Source organism: Echeneis naucrates, chromosome 24 (genome assembly GCF_900963305.1).
Source record: "Echeneis naucrates chromosome 24, fEcheNa1.1, whole genome shotgun sequence".
Classification (NCBI taxonomy): Eukaryota; Metazoa; Chordata; class Actinopteri; order Carangiformes; family Echeneidae; genus Echeneis; species Echeneis naucrates.
Window position 1 is genome coordinate 13,562 of NC_042534.1, and position 25,870 is coordinate 39,431.

Below are 25,870 nucleotides of genomic sequence, written 5' to 3' on the forward strand. Positions count from 1 at the left end.
CAGATCTTCTAAAACAGGAAGTAATTAACTGGAAAAACAGCAGCAAAACCTAAACAAACAGAAACATCCTGCTCAAGCACAAACACACAACCTCCAACTTTTATTTTATCTTCCAACACTTCCTGTTTGCTCAGAATCAAATCAATAAACATTTTTTCTTTCAGTCAAAGAAACCTCTGACAAGAACAGGTTGCTCTTACTTTGAAAGGACAAGTCTGCTGTGCAGATGCCATAAAGAAGACTTTGAATGACCATCGATGAGTAAACTTGAAATATTTTTATCAATATATTTATTGATCAAAGTTGAGCCGCCATGAAAGATGATGAAGATCAACTCCTGGGGTTTTCTTGCACCTGTTTGGCCCTCTGTCGATACTCTGGCAGGTGATGAAGGATCCAGGCAGCTGGCGTCAACATGGTGGCAGCAAACACTGACATGACAAAGAAACTTTGCTGTTGGACAGAAAAAAATACAGTTAGAACCTAGGTCTTTTTTTAACAAACAGTTGCAGACAATCCATCTAACATGTTGGTGATGTATTTAAGATGAGATAAAGATCATTCTTTACTGAGCCTTCAAAGATGGAAAATGGTTTGATACAGCTTATCAAAATACATAGAAAAAAATATACAATTAACATAAATGTAAAAAAATTAAGAAGGAAATTACTGATAATTATTCAGTTCAAAGCAATTAGTGTTAAACAGGTTAACCCTAAGCCTGAACATTGATTCTGTTTTCAGAGTAAGTGAAAATAATCTTTACTGGATTTTAAGTACTGTTGTTCTCCAGATGTTATAACAACAAACAACCAAACACACATACACAACAAATACAAAACTTTTTTTTGTTTTGTTTTTTTTTGCGAACCCCAAAACAAAAATTTTTAAAATAGTCACTCTAATTGTGTGACTGATTTGTGACTTATTTTCACCAATTTCATTCCTTGGCAAATAGGATCCTGGTTTTCATAGTCCACAATGTGTCCTGGTTAGAGATCAGTTTCAGACTCACCGTGGCGCCAATCTTGTTTCTGGGAGGTTTGCTGTAAATTGTTTTCCTTATTTCCAGAAGGACTTTTTGTTGAGTCAAAGTTGACAGTGAAACATTTCCCAGCAGCCTCAGTGCCCCACTTGCCATTGTCACAACAATGAACACCTTATGATGACTGGCTGATGTTTGGTCCTGTTCCTCAGTGTTGTAGTGATTTGTTAGGTTTTACCTCCTCAGTCCGACTGAGGCTGACTGTGGAGGACGAGAGCATAAGGGGTAGTGAGGAGCTAGAAAGAGGAAGAGGAGGAGAGTGATGATGGGACAAATCCAAACGGCTGATTTACTTTGAAATTTGATGATACACCGATGAGAGCCATTTAAATGCCACAGATTCAACAGGCTCAATGATAAGTGACACAATATGAATTTATCAACTTGATGATCAGAGCAGCTGGTCTGCGGCTCAAACATCAGATTAGATTACGGGCACAACAAAGAGCTGATGGAGAAAGGGGAGGGTTGATAACCACTGACATGATGTAGGAAAAGATTTAATACATCAGCGTTTGATGTGCAGATGCAGACCTGCAGGTTGGCAGGTCTGTTCACCATCTGCAAAAAAGACAGGGATGGAGATTGAAGAGCTACAGCCACTGCTTCACTTCTTCAGTCTGTTGTGTGAAATCAGTGGAGGAACAGAGGATGACAAGTTGGACCAAGTGAGCTAAGGGTTAATTTACTATGTATCTGACTGCGGACTTCGGGATTACAATGCCTTTAGAAAGTATTCAACCCCCCCACCTTTGATGTTTCAACCTTTTATTGCTTCAATAAATGAAACCATAGATAGATAGAGAATAAAAAAACTTTACAATTAAAATAGTGTCAATTATTTTTTATTATATAAATTAAATGATTGCATAAGTATTCACCCCCTTCCGCTCATTATTTAGTAGAGGCACCTTTGGCTACACTCACAGCACTGAATCTGTGTGGATATGGCTGGAACATTTGGACACTGCAATTTCTACCCAATCCTCCTTGCAAAAGAGTTAAAACTCAGCTCTTTTCAAGTCCAGACACATATTCTCGATTGGATTGAGATCTGGACATTGACTCGGCCACTCCAGAACATTCACGTTCCTCTCTACTTTTACAAGCCTCCCAGGGCTTGGTGCTGAAAAGGATCCGTAGTACATGACATTGCCACCAATGTGGTTCATGGTGCAAATGTTTTGTTTGTGGTGATGAGCAGAGTTGGGTGCTCGTCAAACATAGCGACTAATCCGATGGCCAAAAAACAAAAATTTTTGTCTCAGACCAAAGAACCTTCTTACAAGTGAACTTAGAATCTCCCTCATCCCTTTGGGAAAATTCCTGGTGAGATTTAATGCGAGTTTTTCAAACGGTATCTTTCTCTTTGCCTTACTCAGTTTCTGAGGACAGCCAGCTCTAGGTGGATTGAAAGAAGTGCCATACTCCTTATGTTTCTTCATAATCAATTTAAATGAAATTAGCGGGATGTTCATTCAGTTGGAAATCTTTTGGACATCTCCAGTTTTACACTTCTCAATTATCTCTTCTCTCAGCTGCTTGGTGTGTTCTTTTGTCTTCATGTGGCAATTGCAGCAGGAATACTGATGAACCAGACTCGCCAACCCAGACACGGGTGTTTTTATACCACAAACACTTGATACACTGTTCAACTGTTGCCCCACAACAAGAAGGCCCTGGTTGGGTTCCCAGCCTGGGGCCTCCACAGACATCATGTTTGGGTTCATTGGTGACTCTAAATTGTCCGTAGGTCTGAGTGGTTGTTGATCTCTGTCTGTCTGTCTCTGTGATGGACTGCAGACCTGTCCAGGGTGACCTTGCCCTGAGCTGGGATTGGCTCCAGAACCCTCCTTGAACCAGAAACGGATAACAGGTAAAACATGAATGAATGAATGAACTTTAAAAGGGGGGAACATTTATGAAAATAAATATTTTCAACTGTTTACTTTTTTTTTTTTTTGCAAACCCTTGACAGAAAGGCCAAATTATTTTGACCATAATTTCATTTATAAACGCAACAAAATGGGTTAACATCCAAGGGGGGGATGAATGGTTTTTATAGACATTGTAGGCATCATTCTGTTTTTAAAAACTTAGGATAAACCATATTGTACCATATTATATTCATCTACTGAGCCGCATTACGGAAAAGACCAATCTGATGCAACTCTGAAACTACAAGCTTTATTTCTGTGATCAGGAAATTGAAACCCACTCATACTCTGACTTATTAATCACGGTTCAGGTTTCAGGGGTAAACTTGGATCTAAAACAGCACAGATCAATAATGAGACATGAGGCAACTCCACGTTGGTGCTGTGATTCACTTTTAGTGGTTTTCATTAAAAAGGAAACAAAGACAAGAAACACTAATGCTGATGACCTTTGTCCTCGGAGATAAATACTGGGATGAAGGAGGACAAAACTTTAAAATGTCCAGAAAATCCACCAGAAGCAGCTGATCGATAGCAAACATCACAGGAAATCATGTCAGACAATCCCAGATCAATGCTCATTTCTTGGTTGGTCAGAGGTCAAAGGTCAAAGTTGATCAGGTGCTGTAGAAACGACCAGCATCAACTCGCCGTCTTTTACGACTTTGTTGCTGCTCGAAGAACTGACGGATGTCGTTGGGAGTCACAACCTATGAAGAAATAGTGTCACACATCATCAGGCACCTGTGCAGGTCAAAGGTCAAAAGCACAGAGGTTACAGCAGGGGCGACGCTTACCTTTCCTTCGGCCGCAAATCTCTGCAGAAAGTCTTTTAGCTCAGTCTTCATGTCATTGTATTCTGAAACAAAACACAAATTAGATGCACAGCACACCACTATGGCCCACATACATACAGAATTCTGGGATTTTTATACACAGGACTGTGTGTTGTATCTGTAGATGTGTGCTACACTAGCTGTTTGCATTACCATGGATGATCTCCAGTTGCTGCACCCGGTTCAAGTTATCCAGTGCTGACATCAGAGGGTCATGTCCTTGTTGATTTTGTTCATTGTTCTTTCCTTTCTTCTCGTAGGCAAGGACAGTGTCAGACTCGTCCAACAGGAAAGACAGATCAGCTTCAGATAGACGCTCCTGAGGACAGGTAACACAGGTGCATTGCAGACAGGCACTTTAGAGACTGGTAAGGAAGGGTTAGGGTTAGAATCAAAGAGGAACAGCCAACAGGAACTGCTTTGAAAAACTCAAAGTCCAACTGCAGAAGTCCTTTGTGTGGCTGCAGCCACACAATGTGGGTTTGTCTCAAGCTTGCTACAACATAGACAGTATAGAAACAACACTATGGTCTCATTACCTCAGCATCACCACCACTAAACTTCAGGTTTCAGTCTGATTCTGCTCTGAACTCTTATGAATATAAGCCTTTTCTCTAAGCCCAAGTCTGTAGAAACACAGCCAGTCTAACTGAGAGGTTAATGTTGGATGGGAACTGTTACCTGGCAGGTGTTGCAGAAGCAGAGTTTGGAGCGCCATGCTGACGGCCAGAACACAGCTCCTGATTGGATTCTAGCCTGACCAATCTCCTGTAGTTCCTTCAGTTTGCAGCTGGGCTCCACCTCTTCATGGCCTCGTTTACTGCTGGGCTTGAGGACATCATTGACCTGAAACATAACTGCTCACTGATTTTGATGTTATGAAATCTACAGTACTTTGACAAATACTCCTGGAACTGAGCATGTACAATGGTGTGAGCCAGTCTTTTTCTTCAAATAATCTTTCTTCTTCATTTAGATTCATTCAGGATGTTGGAATCCAGATATCATCATTCAGCAATGATAATATCATGGTAGCCACAGGTGTGTGGGATGAGTCACATTTAAACAGTTTAACCCTCTTACCTGATCTTTTTTTTTAATGTCTGTGTTTGAGTTTCCTCCCGTTTCCTCCTTCACCTGTGCTGCTGCACCTGGAACTGACCAGGAGCTACATCACTCACTGGAAGTACATCACAGACAAAAAACACATCACAGAGTGAGCCCTGTTTAGGTACCTGCCAGGTGAGCAGCGTAGGTCCACAGGAAAGGGGTTTTGTTCATACAGGACTCACAAATCATCTCCTGGAGCTCCACACAGTCCGGAACCACACAGCCTAAGTGCTGCAAACAGGCACAGGTACAAGTGACAGTGTAGGTAGAGGTGCCTGACCTGTACCTAACCCTAACACCTCACTGTAACCTGAATGTCTGTCACACCGGTAATCTAAACACCTCACCTGTAACTTTTCTATTCTAAGTCTGGTTAACAACAAAGGGGGACACGTTCTCTTGACTGAAATCTCATACTGCAGAGTATTTTGGAAGGAAAAGATGTGTGACTCTCTAACAGATACAGAGTGAACATGTTCGCCATCTCAGTAGCCAACAGTTGGCACTGATCATCTGAAACTCACCCTTCCATGAAGCCAGTCCTCACAAACAACACATTGAATCATCTCGTCCTCCACCTAAACAAACAGCAGCCAATAAGAAACATCGCTCAGAAAACAGACAGTGCTTATCTGGAGGTAAAGGGAAAGTTAAACTGTGTATCTCACCTGGTCATCTGGGTCTGGATAAGGCCGGCTGCAGGTACAGTACACGCCAAAGAAGTTATGACTGTATTTATTTAAAATATTGAAGTCATCTTTATCCTGAAACAGACACACACACACAGTTGATATTATGGCCTTGTAGGGACTGGCTGGATACTTTTATTCTGAAAACCATGATAAACATCCTGTAATCGGTTAATCTGGACTTACAGGATAAAGTTTACACTGTAGCTCTGTGAACTTCCTGTTTCCACAGTCACAACGAAAGTTTCTGCAGAAAACAAAGGAAGAGAGACAAATAATTATTTTCAAAAAGGACAGAAGAAGAAAAATGGAAGACTACCGAGTAATGTTTATCAATATAAATATGAATTTACACTGTTATAAAGACAGGTCATGGTGAGCTGTATAGTAATATTAATATTAATTATATTATATATTAACCATATTAATCCTACATTTATGTACTTCTAATGTTTTCATATACTAATCACTGACTGGCACCAAGTTCTCACCTCTTAGTGTAGAGTTCGTAAAGTTCATGACCTTCGTGACATTTATACGAGCACGCCAAACACACTCCTGCTGCCTCTCCTCCTTTTGGTGTACAGGTGTTACAGGCGTACAGAGCCTGGCGCTTCACATAGCCCTGAAAACACACACATATTTAAACACATTCAGGAAAAATTATATATTCACACTGAGAAGAACTTCATGTTACATACACACACACCCTCTGTTCTCTGTAACACTGAAACTACGTGCACCATTATGCACATAGCAAGAAACATATAAACACACAAAGCACATAAAATCTAACCTGGGGGTATGAACAGTGATCTGAGTCACTTCCTGCCAAAACAGCTGAAGCTTCTTCTTCCAATTCTTCATCTTCCTCCAGAACATCAACCAGAGACACAGTCTGCTCGTCACACATGACCTGCTCTTCCTGATGGAATAAACCGGATTTCATCAGGTCAAAAATAGTCTGAGCACAGAGGCTCACAGTGAACACCCAAACCCCCACAGACAGACAGGAGATACGGGGTTGGGTTCATCTGAGATCAACAACAGAGACACGTCATTAATGTAAACCACCAACAACAACCGGGCAGATCTGCTCTATGTACTCCTCAATCTCTTACCCTGTTCAACTGTAGTTGACTTCACTGAAACCGGAACTATTTCTTATTTCGTTTAATGGCCCCCCCTCCCTCCGTCATCATTTGGTCCTGTCAGTAAACAACACTGTCTCCGCTCTGTGCTAAAGCTAAAGATGTTAGCTAGATGTTAATGCAAACACAAACTCACCGAGTCGAACCGGGACCTGAATGGATTGTAATCAGACAGGTTTCGCGCTATGATCCAAGGTAACGGAGTCGAACAAAATGATAAATGAATAATCAATGCTCAGTCGAACGAATCTTTGTTGTCTACCCGCTCACTTCTGCTAGGCAATTACTACTTCCGGTTCTCTTCCGCGGGTTGTATTTGGCGGGACGCCGGGTCAGACGTCATCGAGTAACTAAAGAAACAAACAAAGAACAGTAGCTTTGAGCACGAGTGGAGTCTCTGTGATCCGTTCACGTGTCTCAAACATACTAAAGCCAGTGTATTTTTCCTAAAAAAGAATAAACATTGATGAGTGCTCACAATGTACTGCGTTTGTTAAATAGGTTATTTTACCTCTTAAAAAGGCAGGATGCTCTCTGTCTAGTTTTGCTTAGTTATGCATACCACCAATATGCGACTTCTAACAACAATAATTACACAAACGACAGTAATAAAAGAAAATGGTCCGAAAGACTCATTTAAACGACTCAACGGAGCCGTAAATTTACGCAGGGTCCTTGAAGGTAGCAGACAGTGCGTGATGACGAAGGCAGTCATGTGACCCACAATCCGGTTAAGAAGATGGCGAACGTGACAGCAGAGCTGAAGTACAGAGATGGACACAAAGAGAAAATCTTCGTTAAAGTACAAAATAATCTGAATTCCCTCATTCACGGAGTAAACGACGTGAACACGAGCGTCTCACGGCTCCTCAGTGAGCTAGTGGAGCTGGAAAAAGCCCAAGGAGACTGCGCAGAAGGTGAATCCCTTGTTGCTAAGTGTGGTAGAGCTAAAGTGCTAATGCATCATTACTCCTGCATTGAACTAAAGACTGTTAATTTGAAAGTCCCTGCTGATCAAATGTGCTAGTTCAGTTGATTTATGAGGGAAACAGCGGGTGTTTAAACGGAGTGCAGTATTTCCACATCTATGGCCACTTACAGGACACATGTTCACCTCTTTTACCTGCTGCAGCAGAGGAGGACGAAGACAGCGATGAAGACGACAGCGAGCCAGAAGGTCCTCAAAACTCTGAATTGCAACCTCCAGCTAAAAGATCGAAAATCTGAAACGTTTTGGTGACCTCGTTGTTTCACCGAAGATAATGACGTCAGTGGATCCGCCATATGACCAAGAGAATACAGGAAAGAAGACCGATGGACGCGTCTCGTGTAGACAAAAATTAAACGTCTGCCTCCTCCTTCTGTCCTAAATTAACATCAATAAAATGGAGGAGAAAAAAAAGTGAAGTTTGGAGTTTTATAAATGAGTTTATTTCCGTTTCAACGTCTTCATGGTAATTTCATGTATCATGTATAAATACCAGAAAAATTGGCTGGCAGATGTCGGGTAATTTCTGTTCGAAGCCCTAACGATTTACATAATATCGCCATAGCTACCACAGGTTTAAGTTTGGCTCCTGGAAGTGCCGCTGTCACCATATTCAACACCCTATAGCCAATCAGGGCGCAGGATTGCTTGCAACGCCTTAATAAAGAAATCAGGAGAATGAAACAGCTGCAGACTGAGCTATGAAAAGCAGCTGATCCTGACAGTCGATGTTCAGGGCAGATTTGTTGTTCCTGAGCTACAGATTCATTCCTAACAGTCAACTCTCAGGGTTCAGCTTGTGTGCTTACAGTCCACAATCAGGACAGTCCTGCACCCAAATCCTCGCAAACTGGAGGGTCCGAATATTTTAACAGTCCCAAGGCACACAGGAAGTGACATCAAACAGTTCAGAGCCACTGCAGTCTCTGTGATTGGTTCCTTCTATGTGTTGATCACCGATCCTGCCCTGTGATTGGTTGGTGTTTGGGCGGCATGACGGCGGCTACACAGTAGGGCGATGCAAACAGGAAGTACGCAGTATCCCACGGCTCGGGGGTCAGCTCTCGTGCACGAGAACAGGAAGAGGAAGAGCTGCAAGTATGGCAGCAGGAAGACTGAAGCCCACATCCAGACAGGAAGCGCCGGCAGGTGAGACCAGGTGACAGCGGGGGGTGAAGCCGATGGACCAATCCCACCCCTTTGCACACGCTCCAAATTGCGTGTGTGCACCTCAAAGACATAGTACACCGCCATGACACTGAGCAGTAGGTAGAGAGCCATACCCACCCATCCCATCCTCTGACGGAAGTTCATCATCCTCCATACTGGCAAGAGAAAATCAATAAAAACACACGTCCACCATTATACATAACTGAGTTGTCTGGTCCTGTTACAAATTGTAAATGTTGATTGTTTTGAGATGTATACATACATCTGTAATGTTTTATAAGCAAGCTAATGTTCCTCCAATTATTATTTTTTTGTAAATGTGAAATACAAAATACATAAGTGAGCTATCAATATCTATCCCATCCTCCATATTGCCAATAGAAGATCAATAAATAGTCAATTATCAACACGTTCTCATCCGCTTAGCAGAGAAAGTAAACATTATCACCCTCTGTTCAGTGGGTAAATCAAGATTTGTTAAAGAAAAAAAAAATATCTATATTGTAAAAGTAAACGACAGCACATCAATAATCAATAAACTCTCCACCAGTCTGTGGCAGACACCATCTTCATTTCAGTTCCTCTACACACACACACACATATATATATATATATATACACATACATGGTGTGTATATGATAAATGTTTAAATATCTGTACTCACGTAAGGAGGCATACAGTAAAACGGGTGTGATTTAAACCAGGAGATTATTTCCACCAAACTCCTGAACATCAACAGCCTGATCTGTTTCACAGACTCATCTCTGCTACACTTTCTCTGATCAATGTCGCTGAATGCTTCGTGCTGACATCCATCTTGTTTGTTTACGTTCAGATCATTTGGCGGCTAGCTGCCTGTCTGTATGTCTGTTTGCGCTCTTTGCGGTGATAGTTTTTTGTCTTACCTTCCTCCACGTTGATTCTTTCAAATTAAAATTCCTCGGAAGATTCGTTTGTAATCTTCATCCAGAGAATCTCCTTCCGCTCTTCCTGAAACCCTTGGGTGACGTCGTTTACCAGCGACCGCAATCTGCAGGACTGAAACTGGAGAGGGCTTTTTCATGATGAATGGGAGACAGTTTGAAAGTGAAAATAATGTTGTTGTGTCATCTGTTGCCATAGAGGAGAAAGCCACTTCGTGTCTAATTCGGTCAGCATGACTGTTGTGGTTTTTCTGAGCTGCAGAGTAACTTGAACAAGAACAGGTCAGATGTGGACCAGTCACTGTGTGTTATCCTATCACCTTTGTGGATGTATTTTCATGACAACACTTTGTTTCTCAGGTGAAGGTGACCTTCAGGTGTGGGATTATCAGACAAGCAGATTGACAGTCGTACACTAATAATGATGATGGTTAATATCACTAATAGTAACTCCACAGACTGAAGAAAACTGTTTAGTATTTTCACTCCGCCTACTCTCTGTCCAGCCAATTATATGAAAGAAAAATGCAAAAAAAAAAACACAGCTGTAAAGAGACCCACACAGCACCAGTCATTCTGAGGATCTGTAATATGGAGCGCCATCAAAGTCTGGAGGAGCAGCTCAGGTGTCCTGTATGTCTGGACATCTTTACTGAACCACTAATGTTACAATGCGGACACTCTTACTGCAGGTAAGGGGGGAGGCAGGATGGGACCTGCCATGTCCTATCCTATCCTCTCTTGAATCCAGCTGTAATGTCCTGTTCTATTCTCTGCTTTCCTGCCCTGTCCAGGTGCTGTGTGCGCTCCATGACGATGGACCTGCTCGGCCAGCTGCAGTGTCCTGTCTGTCGCTGTGCTGTGGACGGCGATAGTCCTCCTCCCAATGTTAGTCTGGCTCGAATTATTGAAGCACTGCAGGTAAATATAAATACAAAAAAAAAAAAAACAAACAGTTTGTAGCACATGACATATTTTCAGTATTTTTTAGACTTTATGCATGAGAAATGTAAATTTTATTAAAACAGTTGCTCGTCCTGACAGGAAGTGAGTGTTTCGGGTGGAGCTCAGTTGGAGTCCTGTCCTCAGCACCACAACCCCTTGAGTCTTTATTGTGAGGACGAACAAACAGTGATCTGTGGCCTCTGTGGAAGCATTGGTGCTCACCGTGGACACAAAATAACACCTGTGAGCTCCGTCTACAGCCGCATGAAGGTACAACATAGCAAAACACACCTGTTAGCTCAACCAACAGCCATATGGAGTCACAACGCAATAAAACTGCACGTATTAGCTCCATGCACCGCCATATGGTGGCACAACAACAAAACCCCAGCTGTGAGTGGTTTCTATTTGTGCATTTGTCAAGGTCTTTTGGCATGTAACAAAAGAATAAAGTGATATTCATTTCGTTAACCTAACTTTGTTTTTTAAAATGTTGACTGAAATGTTAGGTAAAGCTAAGCAGATAAGCGGTTGGTTCAAGCTCTATCAGTGAGATTAAAGTTCTACATTCAAAGGCAATCAAACATGACCTCTGTGTTTCAACAGCAATAAGGTCGCATGTTGTTGAAGTTCACTGTACCACAACACCTGAGTGTGATGTGACCCCCCTTCGTGGCTGCCCTCTGGCAGAAAGTCACAATGATGTTTACATATCTTGAATGTGTGGTTTTAAAGTGACCTGACATGAAGAATTAACTTCTTGTTCATGTGTCTCTGTCTGCATCTCAGGAGGACATTTCCTGTCTGATGACAGAGTTCCAGCATCAAAAACGTAAACTGGAGGACCAGATCTGTAAAATGGCAAACAACAAATCCAGGATTACTGTGGGTGACATTTTTTTTCACATTACACATTCACATTACACATTTTACTGCTGTTGATTTTTGTGTTGTTTCAATCTGTTTGATGAGCAAAGAAAAGGAAACATGAGAAACCACTAAAAAAAGTATGAAGTAGAAATGACTCAAGTGCATGTCGACCTCTGCTGGTCACATGAGAAGTGGCATAAAAAAAGGCTCCAATGTGAACATTAACACTCACATCTTTAGTGAAACATTAGTTACATTTAAACAGCAAGTAAATGTTGTAATTCCTATCAACCAATCACAGTCATATCACAAAGAGCTCTGTGATCAGAATTGATCTACTCTCAGCCTGAATATAGGACCTCAGCGAATGAGCTGACAGTCCCTCCTGCTTTATGTTCAATCAGAACGAGTCTGATGTGTTGAAGTGGGTGGTGAGGAAAGAGTTTGGGGAGCTGCGGCGCTGCCTGGAGGTGGAGGAGGCAGGATTCATGCAGCAGGTGGAGACATCTGCCACGGTCCTAATTTCATTACTCCAAGGACAGACAGACCAATTAAACCAGAACCTGAACCAGCTGCAGGATGCCCACAATACCCTGCTGGACCTGAGCAATGAGGGGCATCTGGACTTCATCATGGTACTCACAGTACATGAATCTCTGGACACTATGTCCACTATGTAAAGTTGGGATCCCTGGACTCACAAAATGATTGAATCCAGTCTTTTTCCTTTTGTTTGCAGAAGTATGGATCAATAGCGCCAAGGTAACACACATCTAAACATGTTTCCAATCAATCACTGATATAACTTAAATACAGTGATGAAACTTTTATATCTTCAGGTTCAGAGAGAGTCAGGAGCTTCAGCAGAGGGATGAACAACTCTTCAGCTCCATGAACTTCAGACCAGGATTCAACCACAACGACATCAAACTCACTGTGTGGAAAAGACTTCACAGAAAAGTCCTACCAGGTCCCTTGTCCCTGCTTCTGTCCCCACCCTGTTGTTGGTCCTGGTCCTGACAGTCTGGTTGTAATGTCCCTGTATGTGTTACAACATTTTTTTCTGTGTTCAGCTCCAGAGGTGTTAAAGCTGGATCCCCAGAGCGCTCACCCGATGTTGGAGCTCCATCATGGAGACACAGTGGTGGCCTGCGGGCCTCTGCTTCAGAGACTTCCTGATAATCCAGAGAGGTTCAGTTACAGTTACTGTGTCCTGACCAGCCGAGGCTTTTCTTCTGGGAAACACTACTGGGAGGTAATTTGCTGGACAAGATAGACAGAGAAACTAATAACCCCTGGAGTTATTAATGTCTCTGTCTGTCTCTTAGTTTGATTAGTGAGAGTCAGATCTGAGAAGTTTTGTTGCTGTGCCTTCCTTATCATACAGTTAAAAGTAGATTAAAAAAACCCTTCATAATATTAAAATGTGTCTGGACACCTGTTTGGTTTTTTTTTTTGTTTTTTTTCATCTGCACTGTGCTATCCTACAATCTCTTCAGATCATGGCAGAGGTAAGCCTGAGGGCTAAAAAAGTCTCGGGAAGCATTGTGGTGAAATGAGTAATCAGGCAATTCAAATAAATGATGGCACGCATTCTTTTTCAGTGTGGTGCCAACTCTATGAGAGGTTATCATAAATAAACTTTTCCACTTTTGTAGGTGATGGAGGTTCACAGCTGAAGTACACTGAAATAATATGCACAGTGGTTCAGTTTGTGACGTTTTGTACACTCTGTCCTCAAAATCCAGGTAGAGGTGGGCAATAAACCTAAATGGCGTCTTGGTATAATCAAAGGAACGACCAATCGCAAGGCAAAATTGCTGAAGAACCCAGCAAGCGGCGTTTGGCTAATTGGATTGAAGGATGGAGTTTATGAAGCCTTTGCTTCACGAAGGACAGTCCTGCCAGTGTCAGAACCCCCACGACGAGTGGGGTTGTTCCTGGACTATGAGGGTGGATATCTAACCTTCTATAACTGCGACAGTCCTAATGAGCTGGGCTTCATGTACAACTTCAAGCTTCAGGCCCAGGGGAAGGTCTACCCCCTGCTGGATGTCTGCTGGCATGATCGTGGAGAAAATAAACAGGCCCTCGTCCTCCCCCAGCCCCAGAAACAAGAACAGTGACAGATTCAGTGTAGGTTCGCCGTGACCCATTGATGTCCACATTGTCTGTGCTGATATAGAAAAACAGCCAAATCAATCATAAATGTATTCACTACAGTCTGAATGAATTATTGACCAAGAGACAGAGTGAGTGAGTGAGTGAGTGCTGAGGTGACACCATTGTAGAATAGAGTAGAGAGTAAGTAGAGTTCAGGACTGGTCCTATTGTCTGTTGCTCATTCTGTGTCTCTGACATCATCAAAGTAATTTACAGATTTCTCTAGCTGTTTTACTCAAAAGTGGGCAGGGCCTTTCATCTCCAGAGCATAACAGACTTTTTTAGAGATTGTAGTTTTTGCACAGTCCATCTTCCTCTGAATGCTGCCTATGCTAAAAGATATTACACATTGGCTTTAATGAGGCTGTTGAACATATACGTCAATAATATATTTCACTTTTTATTTCCTGTTCTCAGATATTGTAGCAAAAGCCTTAATTGAAACGTGTTAAACATTTCCTTTCAATAAATAGTACTGTTAATTAATCAAAAGGGTGTAATTTTTTTACTATAATTATGAGCTACACATTGACACTAACCGAATGACAGATTTTTATAGTTTTTGACAGGATCAATTTATTTTATAACATTGCATTTTATTTTGAGAGACAGTGACGCTTGTGTCTGACAAAGAACATGATAAAATAACATAACATAACCTGAAGGTATGTTTTTTGTGTGGGCAGTGTCTGACTCAAAGGCACTGACCTAAACCCAGACTATTTACCAGGGAAGTAATAGAAACTGTGTTCATGACTAATGGGTTCATACTTCATCAAAGAAGCTTATATATATATATATATATATATATATATATATATACTGTATATCTTCAACCATCAGCTTAGTTTAGTGAGAAGCATTTTACTGAAACACTGGAGTTACATAACATTTGTGTCAACCCACTGAAAGTCTCATACAGTCCCTTCATATGCCATCATATCTTCAGGACCTTGTGTTGCCTGGTAACTGAAGGATGGGGGTGAATGTCAGCAGTCATCATATGATCCCTCCTGATGCAGCAGGAAGCGGATCAGACCTCCAGGCAGCGGCAGCTTCTTCACGCATCGACCTCCAACCAGATGCAGAATCTGCAGCCTGCAGAGCTGAATCAGTGGCCGGGGGGGAGCTGAAAGACCAATGGTACCAGCAACTGTTGACCATTCGAACCAGTTTACTATAACTTCCAGTGATTTAGAGTCACTGTTTATATTCATCAAATAATCAACATTTGCTTACTATATCTGACTGAATGATCAGTTATCGATTAGAAATTGACTCACCTGCCTTCTCCTTAATGACACTCCAGTCAGAGAAGCTGTCCAGGTGCTCCATTAATTTGGAGCAAAGAGTCACATGGCCAACGTAGTCTAATAGTACATCAAGGATTGGGCCCGCCCACCGGCAGATACTGGGGGCTGAGATCATCTCGCAGAACTGTCAATCAATCAACCACCCTACAGTTCAATCAGTGAACAGTCCAGATAATCTATCAATTAATAGTTCAGTCAATCAATACATAGTTCATCAATCAATAAATCAATAGCTCAAGCAATAAGTCAATCTATAGTTCAAAGAATTTAAAGTGTATTTAAACTCAGGTCACCTGAACTCCTCTCATCGGCAGCATCTCTGTCACTTCATCCCTATCGGACCGGGTGGTTTTCATTGGTGGATGTGTCTGGTTGCCATAGACGCATTCAAAGCAAGAGAGGGCGTGGCCTCCATTGTCCAGCAGGTATTTGAACATGGACAGATACTTCATGGAGAACATGTAGACAGCAGGAAAGGTGGTGGGGTGGGTGGGGATAGAGGCGTTGATGTCTGCTCCATGTTCCACCAGCAGGGTGACCATCTGGATGCAGCCTAATCTCGCTGCCACCATCAGTGGTTTGAACACATCAAGGTTTGGGTCAGCACCAGCAGCCAACAGATTTCGCACTGCATCGATGTTATTGTTGATGACAGAGAAGTAGAGCGCTGTGCTGCGGCGGTCTTCATACAGCTTTGAACGTTCCTCAGAGAGCTGTGCATTTACGTCAAATCCTGCCTCGATTAGAGTCTCGAGTACGTTGTCACGGTTACGCTCAGCTGCCAAATGAAGGGGGCTGATGCCCGTCCGCCGGATTCTGGCCTTACTGGTGGCTGGGATCAACGTGGACACAATACTGGAAAGTGAAAACCACCATACAAATTAACAATCTAGACCAAGCCCTGACCCCTTATTGACCTTTGACCAAACCCATACCAAACTTGTTATTCAGGTAAATCAAATCAAATGTATATATATTGTGCCAAATCATAACAAACGTCAAAGCTTTTCCCACATAGAGCAGGTCCAGATTAAACTTTGTATGGAGCTGTTAAAGAGATTCAATATATCCCTCCAAGAGCAGACAGGAGACAAAGGAGGGAAATACTTCCTTTAAGAGGCAGAAACCTGGAGCAGAACCGGGAGTGTGAAGGAGAGGAAGTTGGGGGCAAGGGGGGCGCATGTAATTGTAATGAGCCTTTTTGTGAAGCCACTTCCTGTCCAATCAGTGTTACTGTGGTTTCTGTGCTTACGTGTCACTTCCTCTCTGGGCAGCAATGTGAAGGGGTAAAAACCCCATCTTTCCAGGTTGGTTGGCATCTGCATTTTGTGAAAGGAGCAGCTCTACAACGTCCTCATGTCCATTTTTAGCAGCTTCATAGAGAGCAGTAGCTCCATCAGCAGCCTGAGTGTTAATGTCTGCACCTGAGGACAAACCAGAGGTCATTTGAGCACGCTTGTCATCTTGAACCAGCAGAATTTACACTGACAGCAGGAAGAATACAGCAAGCGCACAGACTGGACTCAGGCGTTGCTTAACCTTATTTTTCTTGTTCAAGCCAGAAAATCATTTATTCTGTGGCAATCTTTAAGCTGTTGTATTGACTAAAAAATAAATAAATAAAACACAAACAAATAGTTTCTGTTGGTTCTGTTCCTGCCAAAGGCATTTTACGGCTGGATTCAGGGCTGTGTTTCCACAGGAAGATCCAGGGACTACATGTGGTTTGAAGACCAGGTTCAGAAGGACAGAGTTGTGACTCTTTCCAATAATGTTGATCTGTGCCTGGTCTCAGCTTTGGCAAAATGGTTGGGTAGGATTTAACCACAAGTACTTAGGAAGTGAATGTTCATTAATACTTTTCTACTGTTGGCTGCTAATTCCTCACGTCTAGTAAGTACCCTGCAGCCTTATCTGAAGATGATATACTTAATTTTGCTTAACTTGGACTTCTGAGCCTCAATCGCGCACACTTGTGTCAGTCATCTCATGTTCGCCAAAGTACCTTACACTGAAAAGTGGCCAACGATTCCCACAAACATGCAGACCAAATAAAATCTTGAGTCTCAGGGGTTTCATGGTAGTGACTGATCCAAAGTGATCACTCATCAGTTTACCGTGTTTCATGAGGAATCGTAGAGCAGCAACCTGGCCGGTCTGGGCTGCACTGAATAACGGTGAGATGCCATACATGTTAGTATTGTTGTGTTTAGCTCCGGCCTTCACCAGCATTTCACAGATCTCCACATTGTTTTGAACTGCGGCTTCCTGCAGTGCAGTCCAACCCTGAATACAGTGAGCATTCACTGCCGCTCCATAGTTCAACAACGTCGCCACCATCGCTGCACTGTTCCTCTCACAAGCTGCAAAGGAAGACACAAAACAGAGATGCACCTTGAGGTCTGAGTGTTAGACCAAGACTAGAACCTGCAGAGGAATTAGGACTCATCCTCTCTTAGCACAAAACTGTGGATCATTTTAACATATTTTTAAAGCAAGTGTCACCTCTGTACAGTGGAGTCTCTCTCTCATAGTTTGTGATGTCAGGGTCAGCTCCATTTTCCAACAACACCTGAAGACATGGTAGTTGGTCTTTGCTCACAGCAATCAGCAGCGCTGACTCTCCGCGCCCAGTTCGCTTGTTGATCATCCCTGGCTGAGCTGAGCACAGAGACACAGATTAACGTCTTTCGTCTGAACCTGGATCTCCCTCAGTGCATACCGACACCTACCTGCCAGCAGCATCCTCAGACAGGCATCCTGGCCGTACCACACTGCCTCATGAAGAGCCAGCCAACCAGGTTTACTCGGTAGCATCAAGTTTGTTCCTGAATGCATCACCAATGCTTTCACTCTGTTCACATCTCCCTCACGGATCGCTCTGAACAGAGGTTCCTCCTCCCTGCAGGAAAATACTTATCAGACACCTGTCACACCTGACTGATGACATTTCCCCACTCTGTCCCCAATTCATGTCAAATGTCTCATTTGTCCTAACCAACCTCACTTGTTTTAAATTACTTAGCCTCTCTCACCCATTACAGACTGTGACTCTCATAAAGGTGCATCTTTCCTGATGTCACCTGTCCTGTTTAATCCCTCCCACAGGTAGCACAACATGTGGCACAGATGATGTCACAAATATAGACGGTTCATGAACAGAACTCACTCCTCAGGTTCTGGAGCGATGTGAACCAGATGGCCATCAGGTGTGCGATAAGCCACCATCCTCTTACCAGACCCTGTCATGAAGTGACTGACAGTCCCATTAAATGTCTTCCTGCCATGACACAAACACAGCAGCCAATCAGAGTACAGAGGCTAATGAAACAGCCAATCAGAGATCATATATCCACAATGTAATCATACTTAGCATACATATTTGTGTGGACTGGACATGTGTCAAAATAGTACATTCTCCTACTTTCTTATGGGTTTCATAATTCATACATAAAGTACATGCAATACAATTCAATATTTTTTTCACAAGAGCTCTTTGTAAAATTATTTTTCTATTCTTCAATTGAGATTTCACTCACTTGATTCTCTGAGTCTTTTTTCTACACAAAAAACATCGAAGATCAAGTCATAACACGTGAGTTTACGTACGGATCAGGAAGCTTTTCCTTGGGAGGGTTTGGAGAACTGTAGAGAGCATTGGTCTGGTTGGCAGGGGGATTATGGGAGCTGTTCCTTTTTGCAGGGTTCTGGGTTGTGGCTCCATCTGGTTGGTGAGGAGGTATGGCAGCAGCAGCAGAGTTGCTGGTTGTTTTGGTTGAGTTGATGTCGCTGCATTGTGTGCCAGTCAGACTGCGCTCAATGGCAACCTGCAGCAGTTCATCATCGTTCAGGTGACTATAGAGGGAATAATCCTCAAGCTGCTGACCAGCATCTGCTGTGTCTGACTGAGAAATGCTTGCAGCCGCCATGACAGAGGATGGTGATGTTCAGTGTAAAAACAAGCTGGTTAAAAAAAAAAAAAAAAAAAAACAACTTCAGATGAGTGAAGATTAGGGTCCATCAGTCCACGTTTGTAAAGTTCGCACAATTGGTTAATATCAGAGACTGGGGAACCGGGGAAAGCAGGCCCAGGAGCTTCATGAGAAAAAGAAAATAAGCTTCCCTCCTTTACTGTCACAATTCTGTTTGAGCAATTTAAGATACAAGTGCATAGTAAGAAGCTGTGAGCTGTTCTTCATGTAGATCATCTGAAGATGGCATCAGTCTCATTGATAAATAAGTGGGCTTTGACCTTTAACCCAGTCACACCAATGAAAACAGACCAGCAGCAAAACTAAAGGACTCACCTTGTTTTCCACTGAGCTCAAACTGCATTGTTTGTATCTCTGCTCTGGGCTGTACAAGACTCTCTGCTGAAGGGTGAGGGGGAGGGGGGCACTAAAAGTTTATTTTAAGGACCTGCAGTCTCAGCTCGTCAACCAGCTGACCTCGTTCCTCTCTAATGTTACAGGCAGGCTTATACGAACAATCAACAAAACAGACTGACCAGGTCTTTAATCTGTGTCCAATTAGGACAGGCTCAGCCCTATCCATGATTAGTCCCAAATCACTCTGTTTATACATTTTCTTATGTGGAAGCAGGTAAAATGGTCAGATGTGAACCACTTGAACGAGAATCAAATTGTGATGCAAGTCAAAGCTCCTCCAACACTGGAGCACTACAGGATGATCATGGTCTGCAGGGGGGCTGAACCATTCAGAAGTGGTCCAAGGAAGGGAAAACCACTGGGCCAGAGGATCAGGGGTCAGAGCTCATTGATGGTCTGATCAAACAAAGACCCTCTGTAGCTCAAACTGCTGAAGAAATTCATGCTGGTTCTCAGAAATCTGTCAGAACACACAGATTGGTTTTTTTGGGCACTATAGCCCATTCAGGATGTCCATGTTGACCCGTCTACCAAAAATTCTACAATGGACATTTGAAATCTCTCACCTGGGTAAGACATGGCCCTAGGCTGTGTGATGGGAAGAAGATCAGCTGGTGGAGGCAGTGTGATGCATAGAGCGGACCAGGGGTAGTTGCCCAAGACAAGAGCCTAGATTCTTTATTGTCATTGTAAAAACAGACAATGAAACTGACAACAGGGCTCTGAGGGACACAGAATCTTCCATCACATTGAAGCTCTGACTTTAACTCAATCCTGGACCACATCTGGCCCCAGTTAGTCCTGGACCAGGCTGCCCTAGAGTCAATCCTTGACTGTTCAGACTGACTCACCTGAATTCACAGCTAGTCAGCTGTGGCCATGTCTGAATAGGTGTATACATTGTGAGTCCAGTTTTAGATGATTTGGTGGCTCAAGTGAAAAAAAACTTCAGCTGCAGGGATATTCAGATGAAAAGATCACCCAGTGCTGAGCAACAACACAATGATGGTACAGTGATGTCAGAATCTTAGATAAAAAAAAAAATAATAATAAAAAATTGATTAAAAAGTCAAACTGTGACGCTGACCTCTAGGGTCTTCCATCACATCTATCATTATGTGTGCGAGCTATATCATTTCATTTGACATCAGTGGATGTCATAGCGTAGAAACCGGATGAGCAGGGCCGGAAGCGGCAGGTTTTGGAGCAGTTTGAGTTGCCTGACTCCAACCAAACGTCTGATCTCCAGTCTGCAGAGCTGCATCAGAGCATGAGGAGGAACTAAAGGGGAGACAGACACGGCAACGTTAGTGTAGTGCTCTGCCCACAGGGCAGCCAGCCAATCAGAATGAGGCAGTATTTTAAACTGTGGTCAGGAGTAAATGATATGAACCAATGTTCCTGGACTTCAGAAAGCTTTCCTTCAAGCTTCTTTTAAACTTGCATTCTTCTGAAATGCTTTTAACTACCCAGGGTTACCACAACCCATCTTGCCCTAATGACCAACACTACTCCTGTGTATTTGATCCTTACCAGCTTTCAGTTTGATCAGCGCCCAGTCACTGCGACCATCCAGAACCTGGAGCAGTCGAGAGCAGAGACAAACGTGACCAACATAGTCCAGCAGCATTGAGATGATTTGACCGCTGACCTGATATAAAGAAGGATTGGAGACTGCCTCACAGAACTGAGATGATGTGAAAGGGTAGTCAAAGAGGACAGTCACAAAAGAGTCAGAGGACACAAAGAAAAGAGAGGAAAAAAAAAACAAAACAAAAGAAAAAAAAAACCCACAGTCAGATGAGCTGGACAAACAAGAGTGATCCATCAACCAAGGAACTGATTTCATGTTCCTGACTCACCAGAGTGACACGCTGTGGTGGTGCCTCTTGGCTGACCTGCAGTTCCTGGATGGGGCGGTGTGACATTGGTAGGGTTGGATGTGGGTTCTGACCATAGGGACAGTCGAAGCAGGGCCGGGCATCACAGCCATTGTCCAACAGAAGTTTCAGCATGGGCAGACACTCCATGTTGAGCAGGATGGCAGATGACACAGAAGATGGCTGTTTGGAGATCTGGGCGTTGACATCAGCACCATACTTCAGCAGCAGTGTCGCCATGTCTAACCAGCCAAGCCGGATGGCGATAAGCAGAGGGTTGAAAATGTCCAGATTGGGGTTGGCTCCGGCCGCCAGCAGCATTTCAGTGGCCTTCAGGTTGCCATTATAGACAGAGAAGTAGAGCACAGTTTTCCGCCGGTCTTCATACATCCTTGAGCGCTCCTCTGACAGTTCAGCATTGATGTCAAAGTTGGCTTGGATCAGCAGCTCCAAGATCTCGTCCCTGTTTCTTTCTGCGGCAATGTGCAGAGGACTGATCCCACTGTGCTGTATTCTGATGCCACTGGTGACTGGGATCAGCAGCGACACAATTCTGCAAACAAAGTGCAGAGTTTTGATCAAGTTAAAGGCATGTGACCTCTGAGCTTAGAAAGCTCAGAGTTCTTTTGATAAAACCAGACGAGGACCTGCTCGGACCGGATGTGGTTGTTCTTAACTGCCACATGAAGAGGCAGCAGCCCGGAGTTGGTGGCTTGGTTGGTATCAGCTCCCAGGGCAAGCAGTACCTCCGCGGCCAACACATGGCCATTCTTACAGGCTTCATACAATGGCGATGCTCCATCTGCTGCCAGTCCATTTACATCTGCACCTGCATAACATGGAGGCATAAGCTCAGCTCAACAGATGGCCCCATGACCACTGCTCAGGTGATAAGGGCGCACCGTTCTGTGCAAGCAAGTGGATAACGTCAACGTGTCCATCCTGTGCAGCGGTGAAGAGTGGTTGGATGCCATAGATGTTTCTGGTTCCTGGACTGGCACCGGCCTTCAGCAACATCTTGCAGAGCTGCAGGTGCCCATGTCTGCAGGCCTCGTGGAGAGGGGTCAGTCCCTGTCTGCAGCAGCGGTTCACCTGAGCTCCAAACCTCAGCAGCAGGTTAACCACGGCTGTGTTTGGGTGCTGGCAGGCTGAAGCACAGGAATAAGAAATGAACTTCTATTGTGGCAGGATGACCCCCCTCACTTGTTATATAGCCCCAAATCTCCCTTCATAACATCATTGCAATTTTCTGCTGGTTTTATGATGTCACTGATGTCACCTGTGAACAGTGGTGTCTCTTGGTCTTTGTTGGCAATGTTGGGGTTAGCTCCGTTCTTCAAGAGAAAGTCAACACAGGAAACATTTCCTTGTTCAGCAGCTAAAGGCAGAGCAGTCTGATTCCTCAAATTACATCTGTGAACCAAGTCAGGATGTGCTGACGGCAGACGTCAAAGGTTAGAAGTTAATAAATTGGTAAATAATGTTAGTTGGTAAATAATGCATTAGATTCACATGTCCAAACTGATATTAATTTCAATAATACAGTGGCCACATTGTTTTTTGTGGGTTATTTAAAATTTTGGAATTGAACCTATGACCTTCTTATCGTGGGACAGGATCAGGGGGAGTTAAAGGCTGTCACCCCATACATGGTCTGACTGGAACCACCGCAGAAGCAATGGGGCGCTTAACACCACACAGAGATCACCCCAAAGAGCAGGACTGACCCGGGGTCCACATCGACCTTCAGGCTTTAACAGGAGCACCAAGGTCTTAAGCTGAAATGCTAGTTCAGCATTGGTTACCCTGAAGAACCAGTTCAGTCCTGAAAATGTTCTTTGAATTGAAAGTCCTGACTCTGAAGTCACCATGGTATATAATAAAAACCAAGAACATCACTCACCTCTGACAAGGATCCTGACACAATTAATCTGTCCGTAAAAAGCAGCTTCATGAAGGGCCGTCCAGCCTTTGTCATCGGGATCTGTAAGGTTACTGGACCTCTGTCTGACCAGGTCCATCAGAGCCTCAGTGTCTCCACGTCTAATCAGGTCCTGCAGAGGACTCAGCTCTCTGGGTCAAACCAGAAAACAACAAAGAGCAAACATCCAACATCTTTTAATGGACCAGTTAGAAGAGAGAAGCAATAAATCAGCCGCTACTCTTTACTTCCTCTTGTAACTTGATGGTTGAGAATTGCATATTTTCTTGGCCGGGCTTGAGGGGGGGGGGGATTCATTCTCCCAGTTTGGGGGTGACAGGTATTCACCAGTATTCTCATCGTCGTCGTCTCCCTCACTGCCCTTTTCTGTTCCAGCTCTTCTATCTTTTCTCTAATTTCTCCTGTTCCTTCTTCCCGTTGTTGCTCCATCTATGGCCATCTGCAGTTCAGTGTATATATTTTTCGATTTTTACAGACTGCTTTACATACTTTTGGACTGCTCTACAGTGTTTGTTGACTGGTTTCAGCTGTCTATTGACTGTTTGTAGATGTTTACTGGTTGATTATACAAGCTATCTGGCTGTTTTGATTATTTTCAGACATTTGTTCACTACTGTCAAATGTTTGCTGAGTGGTTATAGATACTTAATGACTGTTTATGTTTATCCCTGTTTAGATGTTTGCTGGCTGATTATAGATACTTGCTATGTGACTCACCTTTTTAAGCCCTTGCAGAGGAACATGGTCAGAATTGTTTGAGGCTCCACACTGCTGGAGACCTCTGGTGGAGGTTGTGGTGGAGGGTCAGGATCTTGGTTTTTCTCGGGTCCGGTAACCAGGGGGTGTTGGGCTGGAGCTGATGACGATGAGGTTTGGCTAGGGCCTGGAGGAAGGTATACATCAGCAAGGCTTCTCTCGACAGCAATCTGCAGCAGCTCCTCATCAGAGAAGTGAGTGTAGACAGAGTAGTCCTCCAGGTCCACCTCAGAAACTGCCATGTTGAACGAGATGGTCTGGACCCTGAAGTCTGTGACACTCTAAGCAGAATTGCCCATTGACCCTGCAGTAAAATGTCATCTGAGTCGACCTCTGCAGATTTTGGCTGAAGTCGCTGGCACCTTCGCAGAGGCCGGCCAGGTCAGTGGTGTTTCTTTTCTCTGCCCCAGAGCCAAAATATTTGCACGCTCAGCTGCTGAAAACAACACACATCTTCATCCTGGGACGTTGAGGTTTGTTATACTCATCTGTAGTTAGACTGCAGACACAAAACATGAACAAAGTAATAACAAAGAAAAAAAAAAAATCACATACTTTAAAAGCAAACAATAATGTAAGTCAACTTAACAGAATATAATGAAACCTGATTGAATTTAAGAACAACATAACAAAACTGCATAACGTCCCTGTTCCTGGACCCTCAGGAAAGACTCAGGCGGTCCAAACAGAAATAACACAAGTTTATTTGCAGGGAGCCAGCAGAGGGGGGGGACAGTGTAGGGAATCAGGTAGGCTTCCCTGAGCTGGGGAAACAGGACCAGGGGGCAGAAACCACAGTTGGAGCACAAAGCCAGGCAGAGCAGTGATCCAGAAAACAGGGTTCTGAGGCAGACCAGTATGACTGATCAAGGCAAAAACTGGTCATAAAGCAGGTTCCAAAAACAGCCTGATAGCAGCGGGCCTGATTAAGGGATTGATTCCAGCTGGTGAGGCTCTGCTCCGACACACCTGACCCCACTCAACACAAATAAAGAGAGACGCTCAGGGAGGTGCTCTGGTCAAGGGGCGGGGATCAGCATGGGGGTTAGCACTACTGCCTCACAACAATAAAGTGGTTGGTTTCCTGCCCTTGGGATCTCCTGGGTAGAGTTTCAAATTGAATCAAATTAATTTTTATAGTGACAAATCATAACTGCGTTCAATCAAGGAACTTTACAGAGAACAGGTCCAGAACAAAGTCTTCAACGCCATGTATGTCTCCATGTGTCGACCCTCACCTGGAATGTTGGCTGGAATTGGCTCCAGGTTTTTAAATTGTGTATGGAACACAATACTGACGCACACATTAGATTTCAACCCAATTTCTGAGCACAATCTGCAGCAGAATGTGTGAGCACCTCTTCTGTTCTTCTCTTCTTAGTTTCAACTTCCAGTTTCAGGACTCTTTATGAAGGATCATGGGTTTGTCAAACAGTGAACAGCAGTCAGCACAATCATCTCTACAAACTGGACTTTGTCAATGAATTTGATAACTAACCATCAGCCGTATCCATGGAAACCGCTTCAGCTGCTGCAGTGCGGGCCTTGGCCTCCAGCTAGTCCGCCCTGAGCTGAAGATCTACCGATTCTGGCCTGGTTTCCACCTGGTTCTGTACCAGAAAACCCTTTTCCAACCCCAGTCTGCGATTATTGCGGTCTCGAAACGGGTCGGTTTATTTATGGAGACACAACTTCCGCCTCACCGACGTCAGATACCAGTTCACCGACTGACGGGACCCAGAAATGAAATGTCGTCACCGAGA

At 43.6% G+C, this 25,870-nt stretch overlaps 4 protein-coding genes across 13 annotated transcripts; 1 reads left to right on the forward strand and 3 right to left on the reverse strand.

Annotated features, from left to right (window-relative positions):
* Window positions 1-2,994: 2,994 nt before the first annotated feature.
* On the reverse strand, window positions 2,995-9,941 carry ubr7 (ubiquitin protein ligase E3 component n-recognin 7). Of its 6 annotated transcripts, none has more exons than XM_029497038.1 (13): window positions 9,833-9,941; window positions 9,044-9,081; window positions 6,414-6,542; window positions 6,109-6,242; window positions 5,804-5,864; window positions 5,597-5,692; window positions 5,453-5,506; window positions 5,054-5,159; window positions 4,902-4,960; window positions 4,500-4,664; window positions 3,972-4,137; window positions 3,780-3,841; window positions 2,995-3,692 (listed from the first exon to the last, which is right to left on the reverse strand). In XM_029497038.1, exons 2-13 carry the CDS (start codon window positions 9,071-9,073, stop codon window positions 3,600-3,602), a joined length of 1,155 nt encoding a protein of 384 aa, XP_029352898.1. In that variant the 5' UTR covers window positions 9,074-9,081; window positions 9,833-9,941; the 3' UTR covers window positions 2,995-3,599. The 6 variants fall into 6 exon arrangements, with proteins under 6 accessions (XP_029352898.1, XP_029352897.1, XP_029352895.1 ...); XM_029497037.1 differs by having other exon boundaries at window positions 4,902-4,969; XM_029497035.1 differs by having other exon boundaries at window positions 4,902-4,975; window positions 9,833-9,938.
* On the forward strand, window positions 7,500-14,881 carry LOC115038163 (E3 ubiquitin-protein ligase TRIM50-like). 4 transcript variants are annotated; one of them, XM_029497032.1, is made up of 11 exons: window positions 7,500-7,685; window positions 7,901-10,542; window positions 10,645-10,771; window positions 10,895-11,065; window positions 11,585-11,680; window positions 12,070-12,300; window positions 12,405-12,427; window positions 12,505-12,635; window positions 12,739-12,920; window positions 13,414-13,801; window positions 14,778-14,881. In XM_029497032.1, the coding sequence occupies exons 2-10, from the start codon at window positions 10,376-10,378 to the stop codon at window positions 13,789-13,791; spliced, it is 1,506 nt and encodes a 501-aa protein (XP_029352892.1). In that variant the 5' UTR covers window positions 7,500-7,685; window positions 7,901-10,375; the 3' UTR covers window positions 13,792-13,801; window positions 14,778-14,881. The 4 variants fall into 4 exon arrangements, with proteins under 4 accessions (XP_029352892.1, XP_029352891.1, XP_029352894.1 ...); XM_029497031.1 differs by lacking the exon at window positions 14,778-14,881 and having other exon boundaries at window positions 7,901-10,132; window positions 10,211-10,542; window positions 13,414-14,256; XM_029497034.1 differs by lacking the exon at window positions 14,778-14,881 and having other exon boundaries at window positions 7,870-10,542; window positions 13,414-14,256.
* On the reverse strand, window positions 14,522-19,508 carry LOC115038162 (ankyrin repeat and SOCS box protein 2-like). 2 transcript variants are annotated; one of them, XM_029497029.1, is made up of 10 exons: window positions 19,449-19,508; window positions 18,751-19,104; window positions 18,311-18,421; window positions 17,874-18,043; window positions 17,647-17,802; window positions 17,259-17,504; window positions 16,394-16,565; window positions 15,435-15,996; window positions 15,112-15,265; window positions 14,522-14,957 (listed from the first exon to the last, which is right to left on the reverse strand). In XM_029497029.1, exons 2-10 carry the CDS (start codon window positions 19,068-19,070, stop codon window positions 14,818-14,820), a joined length of 2,031 nt encoding a protein of 676 aa, XP_029352889.1. In that variant the 5' UTR covers window positions 19,071-19,104; window positions 19,449-19,508; the 3' UTR covers window positions 14,522-14,817. The 2 variants fall into 2 exon arrangements, with proteins under 2 accessions (XP_029352889.1, XP_029352890.1); XM_029497030.1 differs by lacking the exon at window positions 14,522-14,957 and having other exon boundaries at window positions 15,130-15,285.
* Window positions 19,509-20,676: 1,168 nt separating this feature from the next.
* On the reverse strand, window positions 20,677-24,349 carry LOC115038177 (ankyrin repeat and SOCS box protein 2-like). The gene is made up of 8 exons (XM_029497055.1): window positions 24,069-24,349; window positions 23,313-23,482; window positions 22,689-22,844; window positions 22,312-22,557; window positions 22,067-22,238; window positions 21,392-21,962; window positions 21,063-21,216; window positions 20,677-20,810 (listed from the first exon to the last, which is right to left on the reverse strand). Exons 1-8 carry the CDS (start codon window positions 24,347-24,349, stop codon window positions 20,677-20,679), a joined length of 1,884 nt encoding a protein of 627 aa, XP_029352915.1.
* Between the last annotated feature and the right edge of the window lie 1,521 nt (window positions 24,350-25,870).

What these genes read in the sequence shown, in the direction of transcription:
- ubr7 (XM_029497035.1), bottom strand. Translation starts at nt 9,073, where the DNA reads ATGATGAACTTCCGTCAGAGGATGGGATGG. An exon ending in ATCCAGACCCAGATGACCAG is followed by an intron (nt 5,507 to 5,596) that starts GTGAGATACACA and finishes CTGTTTGTTTAG; the next exon opens with GTGGAGGACGAGATGATTCA. An exon ending in AGGACTGGCTTCATGGAAGG is followed by an intron (nt 5,160 to 5,452) that starts GTGAGTTTCAGA and finishes GCCTGTTTGCAG; the next exon opens with CACTTAGGCTGTGTGGTTCC.
- LOC115038163 (XM_029497032.1), top strand. Translation starts at nt 10,376, where the DNA reads ATGCAAAAAAAAAAACACAGCTGTAAAGAGACCCACACAGCACCAGTC. An exon ending in TATGGATCAATAGCGCCAAG is followed by an intron (nt 12,428 to 12,504) that starts GTAACACACATC and finishes TTATATCTTCAG; the next exon opens with GTTCAGAGAGAGTCAGGAGC. An exon ending in CTGGGAAACACTACTGGGAG is followed by an intron (nt 12,921 to 13,413) that starts GTAATTTGCTGG and finishes CTCAAAATCCAG; the next exon opens with GTAGAGGTGGGCAATAAACC.
- LOC115038162 (XM_029497029.1), bottom strand. Translation starts at nt 19,070, where the DNA reads ATGGCGGCTGCAAGCATTTCTCAGTCAGACACAGCAGATGCTGGTCAG. An exon ending in TCTGAGGATGCTGCTGGCAG is followed by an intron (nt 17,803 to 17,873) that starts GTAGGTGTCGGT and finishes CTCTGTGCTCAG; the next exon opens with CTCAGCCAGGGATGATCAAC. An exon ending in TGTCATTAAGGAGAAGGCAG is followed by an intron (nt 14,958 to 15,111) that starts GTGAGTCAATTT and finishes TTGGTCTTTCAG; the next exon opens with CTCCCCCCCGGCCACTGATT.
- LOC115038177 (XM_029497055.1), bottom strand. Translation starts at nt 24,349, where the DNA reads ATGGCAGTTTCTGAGGTGGACCTGGAGGACTACTCTGTCTACACTCAC. An exon ending in CCACTTGCTTGCACAGAACG is followed by an intron (nt 22,239 to 22,311) that starts GTGCGCCCTTAT and finishes CATGTTATGCAG; the next exon opens with GTGCAGATGTAAATGGACTG. An exon ending in GCTGATCAAACTGAAAGCTG is followed by an intron (nt 20,811 to 21,062) that starts GTAAGGATCAAA and finishes TCTCCCCTTTAG; the next exon opens with TTCCTCCTCATGCTCTGATG.